General features: G+C 43.1%; 1 protein-coding gene across 1 annotated transcript; it reads left to right on the forward strand.

Annotated features, from left to right (window-relative positions):
* The first annotated feature begins 12,018 nt into the window (after window positions 1–12,018).
* Window positions 12,019–12,946, forward strand: LOC308650310 (ATP synthase F(0) complex subunit B1, mitochondrial-like). The gene has a single exon (XM_081296378.1). The coding sequence runs from the start codon at window positions 12,100–12,102 to the stop codon at window positions 12,868–12,870; it is 771 nt and encodes a 256-aa protein (XP_081152504.1). The 5' UTR covers window positions 12,019–12,099; the 3' UTR covers window positions 12,871–12,946.
* The last annotated feature ends 407 nt before the right edge of the window (window positions 12,947–13,353 follow it).

Here is a 13,353-nt window from a genome sequence, read left to right on the forward strand (position 1 = left end):
CAGCCTGCACGCCTGTGACCCAAAGAGGCTCAGTGTTTTAAATGTAAGGCTGCAGTCAGGCCTGGAAGACCCTCCTTGCTTCCCTGACATGGCTATACCAACTATCTCTGCAGAGGCTTTGGGGAGGGGATCTTCAGCCCCCCTCTTTTTCACAGAAGCCTCACAATTAGTAGTCTCTACAATACCGTGAAAGCTGAAGAACAGGGGAATAGCTGGACAAATTTGTATTTTCTTTGTACCAGTTCAGACACAGACTATTATTTCTTTGAATCCAATTGTACTAGCTACAGTTTGAGAGTGATCTGCATTTAATTCAATTTACCCTGTTATCTTTTCCTTCTCAGGGCACAAGGCACAGGACAACTCTCCCCATTAAGGATGCAAAGTACATGACAGATGTGGTCAAGTGCCCCAGCAAAGTCAGGATGATGTCATTTCTGTGTTCAACTTAACCATGCCCTAGCCCAAGGGGAAAGACTCATTTTGCTCATTATGAAAATCATAGCTTTGTACCTGGGTTAAGATACGCTTGGTGATATGATTTCATTTCAGAACCATGGCATTTTGAATGCATTATGCTTCAGCTAGCTTAAGCTTCTTCGTGGAATGTGCTGTGGATCTGATACCATGCCAACCTAACCACCAGCGCTGTCAGATTCCTTAGATGCCTCAGCACAATTAAGAGAACTAAGTTGTTGCAAGGTAATTATTCAGAATGGATTAATGTGCAATCCTGAAGAGCAGCAGCACCCGTGGCAAGCATGAACTCTATTTTATTACTGAGGGGGAGAGAAGTCAGGTGGATTGGGGGAAATTCCAAAGTACAGGCCTTCATCTCTCCCAACAGCATAGGTGACAAGTCAGTGTTTTGATAACCGAGGGTATCTAACACTCCTGAATTCCTCAGCTAGAGCTGGAGCACCCCGGGAAACACACCCCATCCCTGGCCTGGCACCTTACGAAAAGTATCTTCCTGAATCCTGAGAGAGGAGATGGGTACCCTTATGAAATTTCTTCTTGGGTTTAAATTGGCAACTGTTCCTACAATTATCATTACTTATTTTCTGAAGAAGAGACAGATTTCCTATTTGTTTTTCTTTCCTATGAGCAAAAAAACTGTTCTGATTCTGTATATAGACAGCAAATCTGTGGGTTTTTTTTTAAGTTACAATTATTATTCTGATTAAGATGTTTTCTTTTTCTTTTTCTTTTTCTCTTTGGTACCAGGGATTGAATCCAGGAATACTCAACCACTGAGCCACATCCTTTTTTTATACCTTATTTAGAGACAGGGTCCTGCTGAGTTGTTTAGGGCCTTGCTAAGTTGCTGAGTCTGGCTTTAAACTCATGATCCTCCTATCTCAGCCTCCTAAGCCACTGGGATTAGGGGTGTATGGCACTGTGTCCGGCCTGAAATGACTTCTACTCTTACTACTAAGTAAAGTTTCTGTGAAGAACTAGTAAAACAACAACAAAAAAAACATTCCTCACTCTTAAAAGAAGGGGTAACGTGAGGGAGAAAACAAATTATATATCAAGATGTAAAACATCATCAGCCACCCAAAATAACTGAAAATTTACTTTTCTGTTCTCCATGAGAACTTTTGGGACCCCTGGAAGAAAACATCCACAGACGGGCCTCCTGAATTTGTGGCTCAAATGGCTTTCTCTCATTGTGGGTCCCTTTGATGATAAATATGGCTAACTAAAACAGAAATAAACTTTAGGGGCATAATGTCGAGGGGAACAAGAACAGGTCTTCACACAATAAGAAACCTGTATTACAACATAACAAGCAAACCAAGCAATATTTGGTTTAGAGATAGACGCATGATAAGTAAACTAAGTTAGGAAGTGAATAGGATCTGGGCAGGCTCACAAGGTAACTTCAGTGGTACTGGTAAAGTTCTAGTTCTTAAATTTGGGTGAGTTTTATGAGTGTTCATTTTGCTAAATATAAATACCTGAGTGTGGGGCCCAGCTGTGGCTTGCTAAGGAGTCAAAAACATAAAAATCCCCCAGTGGTGCCAATGTACAGTCAGGTTGGGAACCACTGAGCTAAACTATTCACATCTGGCCTTTGTCAACCATCAAGTTTACGGCCTGGAAAGTGGAGAGGCAGCCAGATGCAAAGCTCTACAGAGGAGAGCACAGCCTTGGTTCAGAGCCCAGGGGAAAGGTCTTAGCTCTTTGGAGGGTTTAGAGCGTTGTGAAGAGCAGAGGCTCAGCCACCGTCTTGCCCTGGCTGTGTCTTCCCACCATCTGGCTAGACAAGAGGTCTTTATGGCAGGAAGCAGAGATGATGGGATGGCTGGGTGAGTCATAACAAGTGTCATGTCAGGAAGAAGTCTGCAACGGTAGCCCCCATGACCATGACCATGGCTATGAACCTCTGGAAGAATTATCTTATCTAGTATCTCATGGGAATTTGTGATAAAATCCTGAGGGCGGGGGGAACTGCCTATGAACCTATCTTCTGGCTCGCAAGAGTAGAAATGGGGCTCGGCAGCTTCTCTTTGAGAAGAAAGTTAAGGCAAAGAGTAAGTAATGGTCACTTTAAAGAGAGAACAAAAGTCTGCTGAGTCCCTAGGGTTTGTTGCATGAACTGAAACCCTAAATGTAAGGTCTGAAACATATAATTCCTAGAAGAAAACATAGGGAAAAAGTTCATTGATATTGATCTTGGCAGTGATTTGATGGATATGATTCCGCAGGCAACAAAATAAAAAGCAAACAAGTAGGACTACATCCAACTTAAAAACTTCTGCACAGTAAGGGAATCCATCAGCAAAAATGAAAAGACGGCATAAGGGGATGATATCCAAAATATATAAAGAATTCACACAATGCAAAATAGCAAAACCAAAACAACAAAAACCCAAATAACCCCATTTTGAAATGGGAAAAAAGGACCTGAAGAGACATTTCTCCAAAGAAGGCATACACATGGCCAAGAGATAAATGATAAAGTGCTCAACATCAGTAACAATCAGGAAAATGTAAATCAAAACCACTGAGATATCACCTTATACCTAGCTAGGAGGGCTATTATGAAAACAATAAGAGAAAACAAGAGTTGGGAGGATGTGGGGAAAAGGGAACCCTTGTGCAGTATTGGTGGAAGTGCAGATGGGGGCAACCATTGTGAAAGCAGTGTGGCAGTGCCCTAAGAAACTAAACTATAACTCCAGTCAGGCATGGGGGTGCTCACCTGTGATCCCATCAACTGAGAGGAGGCTGCCGCAGGAGGATAGCAAGTTCAAGGCCAGCCTGGGCAACTTAGCGAGACCCTGTCTCAAAGCACAATAAAAATCACTGGGATTGTAGCTAAGTGGTAGAGTGCCCACAAGTTCAATCCCCAGAACCTCAAAAACAAAATACAACAAAAACTACAATATGCCCCAGTGTGTTACTCAGCTTTGTGTTGATGCAACCCAAATCCCAAATATCTGGCAAGAACAACTTAGAAGAAGAAAGATCTATTTTGGCTCACAGTTTTAGGAGATTCAGTATGCAGTCTGCCAACTCCAAGGCAAAAACATCACGGCAGAAGGGTATGGCAGAGGTGAGCTACTCAGCACATAGAAGCTGGGAAGAACAGAGAGGAGCCAGGGAAAAGGGAGACACTTCTAGGGCACATCCCCCGTGACCTACTTGCTCTGACTAGGTCCCACCTCTCAGTGGTCTATTCAGCCACTGGTGGGTTCATCGACTAAGTGAATTATTTCACTGATGAGGTCAGAGCTCTTGTGATAAAAGTCCCACTGTGAATCTTGCTGCATTGGGGACCATGATTTCAATACATGAGCTTTCGGGGGGGATGTTGGAGATCCCAATCATAACACCCAGCCATCTCACATTTGGGTGCCCAAAGGAAATGAAATTCCTGCCTCCAAAGATATCTGCACTCCCTTGTGCACTGCAGAGTTATTCACAATTGCCAAGGTATGAAACAACCCAGTACCCACTGATGGATAAATGGATAAAGATGGTGTGGTGAATGTGAACAGCAGAATAACTTTTCAGGCTTTAAACAGGAGATCTTCTCACCTGTGACAACATGGCTACACCTAGAGGACATTAAGCTAAGTGAAACAAGCCACAGGGAAAAATAATACTGCATGATCTCACTAATATGTGGAATCTAAAAATATAATGAACACATTAAAAACATAATAGAAGAAAGATGGTTACCAGAGTAGAAGAGTAGGAAATGGGAGGTACAGATGAAAGGGTACAATTTATCAGATGACTAAACCTAGAGAGTTATAGTTAATGTTATTTTATAGTATACCCAAAAATTTCTGATTAGATTTCAGATATCCTTTCTGGAAAGAAAGAAAGAAAGAAAGAAAGAAAGAAAGAAAGAAAGAAAGAAAGAAAGAAAGAAAGAAAGGAAGGAAGGAAGGAAGGAAGGAAGGAAGGAAGGAAGGAAGGAAGGAAGGAAGGAAGGAAGGAAGGAAATATGAGGTAATAGATGCTAACATACCTGACTATAGTAATCATTTTGTCTATAGTTACAAAAATACCATTCCATGCATGTCAAATATACAACAATACAACAAAAAATATTGCACAAAAGAGAAAGAAGAGGAAACAGGACTGGGTTTGAACCGGGGGGCTTGCCTACCCGCAGCACTCAGGTGGACAGTGATAAGCACACTCTGGGCAAGCCTGCCCAGTGAGCTTTCCCAGTCTCTTTGAATCATCTCAGGACAGTACCCTGATCACTGCTGGCATGGCCAATCATGCTACTACAAACCTCCACCATCCAGCATTTCCCCTGTGGGCACCTGAGGAGGACAAGAGCCACCTTGATTCACCTACCTCTCTCCATTCCCCTGTCCTCAGCACCCAGCTGCCACCATTTACAGTCATTGTGGAAACATCCCAGGTCTCCAATTGTCAGACAAAAGAGAATTATCTTGAACTTACAAGATAGATGTAGAACCAAAAGCCACGTTCAGTCCCATACTCACCACAACCAAACTACTGCCAAGTACTTAGCAAAGCATCTTTTAAAGTGGCTTGTCCTTTTGTGATTTGCTTATGTAGTAATGTTACTGCATTGATATTTGTGTTCATTTACCTCTTCATGACTTAGCTCCAGCTGTACTCCCCAGCCTCATCTCTTACCTCTGACTCCAGGCACACTGAACTTCTTGCAATTTCTCAAAGACCTCGGTCTCGTTGCTCTATTCCCTCAGGGAAGGTTTATTTGCTCAGCAAGACTCAACTCTAACAAAACTCCTTGGAAGTTTTTCCTGACCACTCAAGCTTAAGTGACCCAAAAAGCTGCTGGTTTCAGAGAGACCTAGAACAAGTCAGAAGGCCCTGCCATAGGCCAGCTGCCACACAGGCTGCTCTGCCATTCGGGCCACATGATCCAGCAGATCCAACGATGTTTGGAGTGACAGTGGCAGACACAGTTGCTACTGGGAGTCTTTGGCAGTCTTCTGCAGGAGAGTCACAGGCAGGACCTTGGAATTTTGGGGTCAAGTCCTTCCATCCTTTGCAGACCACTACTGTCCTTTTGAGAAACAGCTATTAGCCTCTTGCAAGCCTCAGTAGAGATGGAATTCTTGACCAGTGGACACCATGTTACCATGCCACCCTAGTTGCCCATCATGACCTGGATATTATCGACCTACAAAGTCATAAGTTGGTGGTTCACAGCAGTACCCCATCATCACATGGAGCTGATATATGCCTGACTGTCCTGAACGTGCAGTAAGTCACATGAAGAAGTGGCCCAAATGCCAGTGGAACTCACTCCTGCACTGTCTCATCTCTCCCAGCTTCCACCTAGGGCCTCTTGGGGAGTTCCCTGAGATCAGGTGACAGAGGAAAATAAAACTGGCCTGCTTAATGATGGTTCTGCAGGGATGCAGGAACCACTAAAAGGGAGCAAATGCAGAACTCCAGGCCCTCTCTAGGACATCCCTGAAGGACAGTGAAGGGCATCCCTGAAGGACAGTGGTGAAGGAAATCTTTTCATTGGAAGATCTACAGTTAGTGTACTTGACTGGGAATTTTTATTGAAAAGGGAAATAGCCAGACATATGATGATATATGTTCATGGACTACAGCCAGTGGTGCAGCTGGGTGTCAGAGGAATTAGAAGAAACCCTATAGGAAAATTAGTGACAAGGACATTTGGAGAAGAGGTATGTAGACAAAGCTTTCTGAACTAGCTGGGAATGTGAAAACCTTTTTGTCCCATGTAAATGTTCACCAAAGGGTGACATCAGCAAAGGAGGACTTTAATAATCAAGTAGATATGATGACCTGTGCTGAGGTCAGCCTCTTTCTCCAGCCACACCCAATATCACCTACTGGGTTCATGAACAAAGTAGCCATGGTGGCAGAGACAGGTGTTCTATGTGGAGTCAGCAATATGATCTTTTGCTCATGGAGTCCAACCTGACCCCAAGCACAGCTGAGTGCTCAGTCTGCCAGCATCAGAGACCAACACAACTCCCAATGTGGCACCATTCTCTGGAGTGATCAGCCAGCTAGATGGTGGCAACTTGATTACACTGGTGCTCTTCCATAATGGAAGGGCAGACCTTTGTTCTTACTGGAAAAGACCCTGCAGATACTGACTTGCCTTTTCTGTACATAATGCTTCTGCCCAAACTATCATCCATGCACTTGCAGAAGGCCTTTTCCACCACCATGGTATTCCACATGGCATCGCTTCTGACCAAGGAACTCACTTCACAACAAATGAAGTATAGTAATGGACCCATCCTGATGGAATTCCATGGTCTTTCCATGTTTCCCATCATCCTAAAGCTTGATAGAATAATGAAATGCCCTTTTGAAGACTCAGTTACAATGCCAGCTAGGTGACAGTGCCTTGCAAGTTTCTCTAGAAGGTTGTATTCCAAATCAGTGTCTAATATATGTTGTCTAATACTCTTTCTTGTACAGCCAGGAATTCTAGGTCTGGGAATCAAGGGGTCGAAATGAGAATCAAACCATTCACATTCACCCTAGTGACCCACTGGTAAAACTTCTGCTTTCTGTTTTTAAGACCTTATGCTCCACTAGCCTAGAGGTCTTGGTTGCAAAGAGAAGAATGCTTCCCCTAGGCCACACAACAATGATCCTATTGAACTAGAAGCTATGATACTGCTGACCACTTTGGGTTCCTCATGCCTCTGAATCAACAGACAAAGAAGAGGGTCACTGTGCTAGCTGGGGTGACTGATCCCAACTACCAAGGGGAAACTGGAGCACTACACCATAGGGAGGTAAGGAGAGTGTGAATGGAATACAGGAGATCCTTCGGGTGTCAGTTACTGCTACCACTCCCTCAGTGGGTAATGATAACTGGTCCAGGGAAACTACAACTCCATCCAGGAAGCTCCAATAATGTCCTAGTATTGTCAGGACTTAAGATTTGGGTCTCTCACCAATTAAAGTACCATGCCCAGCTGAGATGCTTGCTGAAAGTAAAAGAGAACACAGAGTTGGTGGTGGGAAATGGCAGTTGTAAATACTGGCCACAACTGCATGACCAGTTACAAGAACAAGAACCATAACTGTCATGAGTATTTCTCCTTATTTTGCTATGAATGTTTGCATGTCATATCATGTATGATGAGTTGACTTTCTATTACAGTGTTTATGTATTGTTAATTTTATGCCACAACACTGAAGTTATGGGATGTCAAGGAAAAGAGTAAACATCAGACCTTCCCTCCTCTTCTGGGAAGGGGTGGTGCATTTTTCCTGACATGAAGCATAACAGAATTATAATTTTATTCTATGTTAGTTTAGAGACTAAGTAAGGTTTAATAAGATGCATGTGGATGGCAAGTTAATAAGTGAACTCGTGATGGTTAATATTATTTGCCCACTTTACTAAGCCACAGGGTACAAAGCTATCTGGTCACATATTTCTGAGAGGGTATTTTTGGATGAGCTCAACACTTAAGTCAATAGGCTGAGGACAGCAATGGACCTCCTTAACAATATTGGGCCTCATCCAATCCACTGAGAGTGTGAACAAAACAGAAACACCGACCCTCCCCCAAATAGGAAATTCCTCCAGACTGCCTGCCTGACTGCCTGCCTTTGAACTAAGACATTGGTTTTTGTTTTTGTTTTTCTTCTACCTTTGGACTCAAGCTGCCGGTCTTCAGGCTGGAACTAAACCCTTGGCTCTCCTGGGTGTCGGGGCCTGGGGCTTGGCCTGGACCTGTCCCATCCACTCTTCCAGATCCCATCCTGCCACTGTTCCAAACTCAGAACTTGACACCCTGCATAATGCATGATGCCATTGCTTCAAATAAATAAATCCAATTGGTTCTGTTTCTTTGGAGAATTCCAACATAACCAACCCAGGAATGAAGAGGACACAGCCTTTCCCCTTGTGACATCCCCAAATGTCAGCACCAATGGGTCTCAGCTGCCCAGTTCCACAAGGGAGGGAGTCCTACAGTCCCCTTCATGGATAAGGAGGGAGGCTCCAGGTTTCAGCTCATAGCAAGAAGATTTGCACCCAATCCCCTGTTCTCAGCGCAGCCCCTCACTCACTCCCACTGGGGTGTGTGCTGGAATCTCCAGAAGTCCAGAAATCCACCTGATTTCTTATGTCAGGGAGTCTCAGATCAGGGGTGAGGGATGTTGTGTGGCTACATGTGGTTGGGCAAGGAGCCCAAGAAATTACTCCTCCTTCAAAAGTGTCCCCTAATAGTTCCTTAATACTCAGATTCTACCCTGCAGCCCTAATTAGTAGTTCTGCTCTTAGGTTGTAGATGCCTCAAATTTATTTATTTGTTTGTTTATTTATTTATTTTCTTCCTTTCCTACTCTCACCCCCCTTTTGTTTTGCAGAAATGGGTCTTGAACCCAAGGCTTCACACATGCCAGGCAAGTGCTCTACCACAGAGAGCTAAGTTGCCCAGACTGGCCTCCAGCTTGTGATCCTCCTGCCTCATCCTCCAGGTATCTGGGATTATAGGTGATGCCTCAGATTTCTGAGACTTTCTGGGGGTCTGTTCTGCAGGTGAGTTTGTTGCTGACCCGCTGCTACATGAACCTATCAGCCCCAACGGACACTTACTTGGCTTTCCAGCTTCTCTCGTCCACATCAGCTACAACTTGTCGGCTTCCTATCAAGTGTCCACAAGCACAAGTTGCTTCATTTGGTATTTTCTCCTCTCCTTTTTGTCCTTAGGTGTCTCAGTCCAATCAGAATGCGACAACAAAATATCATAATGGCAGTTCATAGGCAACAGACATGCATTTTTCAGAGTTCTAGAAGTTGGGAAGTCCAAGATCAAGGCATATGCAGTGTCTGTCGAGGGCCTGTTTACTCCCAGACAGCCATCTTCTTACTCCAGCCTTACGTGGAGGACCCTTGCAAGGGCTGTCTCTTGGGTTCCTTCTGTAAGGAACATTAAGCTTATTCAGAAGGGCTTCATCCTCATGACCTAACCACCTCCCAAAGGCCGCTGCTCCTATTATCACCACCTTGAGGGTTGCAATTTCAACGGGTGAATTCATGAGACACAAATATCCAGGACATATCATTGGGTTTTATGATTCTTTAAAAAAAAATCTTTTACTGATATTTTCATGCAGCTTTGGAAGTGGTAGAGGTAAGTATATGTATCAATCTGGATTTGAACAGAATTGGGAGGGTCACTGGAATATACAAAAGACTACTCATAAGAGGTCTCTTTATGAGGGTTATGGAATATTCTAAAATTAACTGTGGTTATGAATGTACAACTCCAAGAACATACTAAAAACTATTAAATTGTACACTTTATGTAGGAAAATTAAATGGTATGTAAATTACACATCAATAAAGTCATTTTAAAAATACCCATGGTGCTGAAGTCTTTTAACAATACCAAGGATCAATGCTGTGTGTACCCCCATTCAAACATGGATCATGGATGGCTAAATAAGAGTAATGGATCTGTGAGAAAATAAAGCATTTAAAATTTCTTTTAAAATCCATCACAACTTCCCCCCCAAACACAACTAAACATTTCTATAAACTTTTGTGATGTCATTTAAGACAAATATTTAGTTTTAAAAGTGTGAACTCACACATATTAAATCAAATCAAGTTAGGCAATTTCATATAATCCATCAGTTTTAAAAATATAAAATTTAGGGAATTTAAAGTAAGTTCACTTAACCTGCTTATATCGTAAACAGCTGTTCAAATAGCATTTTGTGGTAGAGACTTTTTCAAATATGCTTTATTGAATGATAGCTTCAGACCTCTCTGTGCATACCAGCTGTTAGGTTTAGGGAAAAGCATCTTGTAATTTGGGGACATGTCAAAACCAAAAGGCATGTTGGGTTCATATTTCTGCATCAATTACATTGCTGCCAGGAAGTAGAAAAGCATCCAGGAAAATTTCAATCAGGTACCAGAAATCTACAGGGAAAGTTTCTGTTTCAGTAACCATTCTGTGGATACAATGAGGGGAAATGACCTACTGGGAGAACATCTGGAGCTGTTCAGGCACATTGCTCAGACCTGGTCAGCCTAAATGTCACAGGGCGATGATACCATTTTTAAAAAATATGTTGAGTGGCAAGAAGCATTTGTCTCCTAACATCCTCTGGAGTACATTTGTGTTTTTAGTTTGTGTTTTTATGACTGGCTGATACTATGTTCTTACTTTGCAGGCCAAAACCTCATCTCCCAAGAAACAATAACAAAATCCCCCAAACCCAGCAATTATCAAACCAGCTGGCCCTGTGTCCAGCGGAAAGTGCACTGAGGTAAGACTCATGTGACCTGGCTTACAGACGGTGGTGCATTTGCTACGTGTGTGATTGTAATCTGGTCTCCAGATCTCTGACCTTCAGTTTCCTCATTAATTAAATGGGTATAGTCATGGCAGTCTCTCATGATGCACAGGGTTAGGACAGAGTGCAGGACAATAGCTTATATGGATATGATTTATGAATGACAAACTAGTAGAAGTGTAAATCAGCATTCTAAGTGGCAAGAGTCTGTAGGAAAAAAAATAAGAGGAGCAATAATAAGTAAGATTTGCTCAGGAAGGAAAAGGTCACCTCCAATTCTAACAATTTTAAGGAAAAAAAAGGATACTTAGGTGACTATGTATTGGGAAAATACTCTTGACGGCTGGTTTTTGTATAAAATATTGCTATTATGGTTGGATATAAGATGTCCCCCCAAAAGCTCATGTGGCCTTGCAGCAGTGTTCCTAGGCGAAATGGTCAGAGTGTGAGGTGGTAACTGAATCAGTGGGTTGATCCACTTGATGGATTAATGATGTGAAAGAACTACTGCACCAGGAGGTAACTGGGAGTGGACGAGGCCTGTTGTTGGAGGTGCACCTTGAGGATTACATTTGTCCCTGGCTCCTCCTCTCTCTTTCTGCTCCCCAGTGGCCATGATCCAAGCAGTTTTCTTTGACTCCACCCTTCTGCTATGACGTCCTGCCTCACTCAGGCCCAGAGCCATGGAGTCAGCCAACCATGGACTGAACATCGGAAACTCCAAGCCCCAAATAAACGTTTCCTCATAAGTTGTTCTTATCAGACGTTTTGGTCACAGTGACAGAAAGCTAACACAAATATCTATCAATATTGACTCCCCATACTGTCTCTCTCTCTCTCTCTCTCTCTCTCTCTCTCTCTCTCTCTCTCTCTCACACACACACACACACACACACAGTCCCCCAATGCAGATTATATCACAGTCTACAAAACAACACCTGCTGAGCTTTATAGTTAGCTCGGTCTGTGCCACAATAAATCAATTTCTAGAAAATGATTTTATTTACACAGTTTTGCACCGTCTGGCACTAGCCATGCTATACTTCACAGGGGCCTGCTAGGGAACTGAAATTGAGACCCTCAACCATATGAGCAAAGATAACTTAGGTCAACAATTGGCACGGCAGTCAGAACACTGAGTGGGGAGTAACCCAGGCCCAGAGGATGTGGCTATCCAGCTTCAAACTAGGCTCTCAAGAATGATTTTAAATGCTACAGGAGACTTGTAAGCAGCCATCTTCCTCCTGCCCCTGATAGTCTCTGCTTGGGGTCACAGGGACACGAAGCCTGGTGCGGGGACCTTTGGTGACCATGCTCTCCCGGGTGGTACTTTCTGCCGCTGCCAAAGCAGCCCCCTGTCTCAAGAATGCAGCAGTCCTAGGACCAGGGGTATTGCAAGCAACAAGGATCTTTCATACTGGGCAGCCACGTCTTGCTCCTCTACCACCTCTTCCTGAATATGAAGGAAAAGTTCGTCTTGGGCTGATCCCTGAGGAATTCTTCCAGTTTCTTTATCCTAAAACTGGTGTAACAGGACCCTACATGCTTGGAACTGGGCTTATCTTGTATTTTCTATCCAAAGAAATATATGTGATTACCCCAGAGACCTTCTCTACCATATCAATAGTGGGGTTACTCGTCTATGTAATTAAAAAATATGGTGCCTCTATTGGGGAATTTATTGATAATCTCAATGAGCAAAAAATTGCCCAACTAGAAGAGGTGAAGCAGGCTTCCATCAAACAAATCCAGGATGCAATTGAGTTGGAGAAGTCACAGCAGACACTGGTTCAGAAGCGCCACTATCTTTTTGATGTCCAGAGGAATAACATTGCTATGGCCTTGGAGGTTACTTACCGGGAACGGCTACATAAAGTATACAAGGAGGTAAAGAATCGCCTGGATTATCATATCTCTGTGCAGAATATGATGCATCGAAAGGAACAGGAGCACATGATAAACTGGGTGGAGAAGCACGTGGTACAGAGCATCTCTGCACAGCAGGAAAAGGAGACAATTGCCAAGTGCATTTCAGATCTCCAGCTGCTGGCAAAGAAGGCTCAAGCACAGCCAGTTATGTAAATATATCTGTCCCAGTTGAGACAGCTACACACAATTGACTGAATAAATGAAAACTAGTCTACATGAAAAAATAAAAAAAGAAATAAAAAGAAATAAATGCTACAGGGACACAGAAATGATCTGCTTTGTCAATTACTGCCTCAGTCCAGCAAGAATTATATTTATTTCTCATTCATCTTTTTGGTAACTAAAATGTGATGCCCTCAATAGTAATGGAATTCTGTAATTCTCTGACAGTTTCCTTTTTAACATCCTTCAGGAAGTGGGGGAAATTAATGGAATAGTAATTATTCTCCATCTGCTATAGGAGGCAAGCAGGAGTTGGTCAAACTACAGAGAGTGGCCCACCTGGCCCCAGGATGCAGCCAATCAAAGCAAATCCATGGAATGTAAAAAACTCAGGTCCCCCTGGGAGAATCTAGGGGCAGAAGCTATGGCTCAGTGCTGGGAGGGAGAAAGAAAATCATAAAAGGTGACAAAATC

The sequence above is a fragment of the Spermophilus citellus genome, assembly GCF_964194105.1.
Source record: "Spermophilus citellus genome assembly, chromosome: 5".
NCBI classification, from domain to species: Eukaryota; Metazoa; Chordata; class Mammalia; order Rodentia; family Sciuridae; genus Spermophilus; species Spermophilus citellus.

Bases quoted from the DNA above. Each gene is read 5' to 3' on its own strand.
- LOC308650310 (XM_081296378.1), top strand. From the start codon at position 12,100: ATGCTCTCCCGGGTGGTACTTTCTGCCGCTGCCAAAGCAGCCCCCTGT.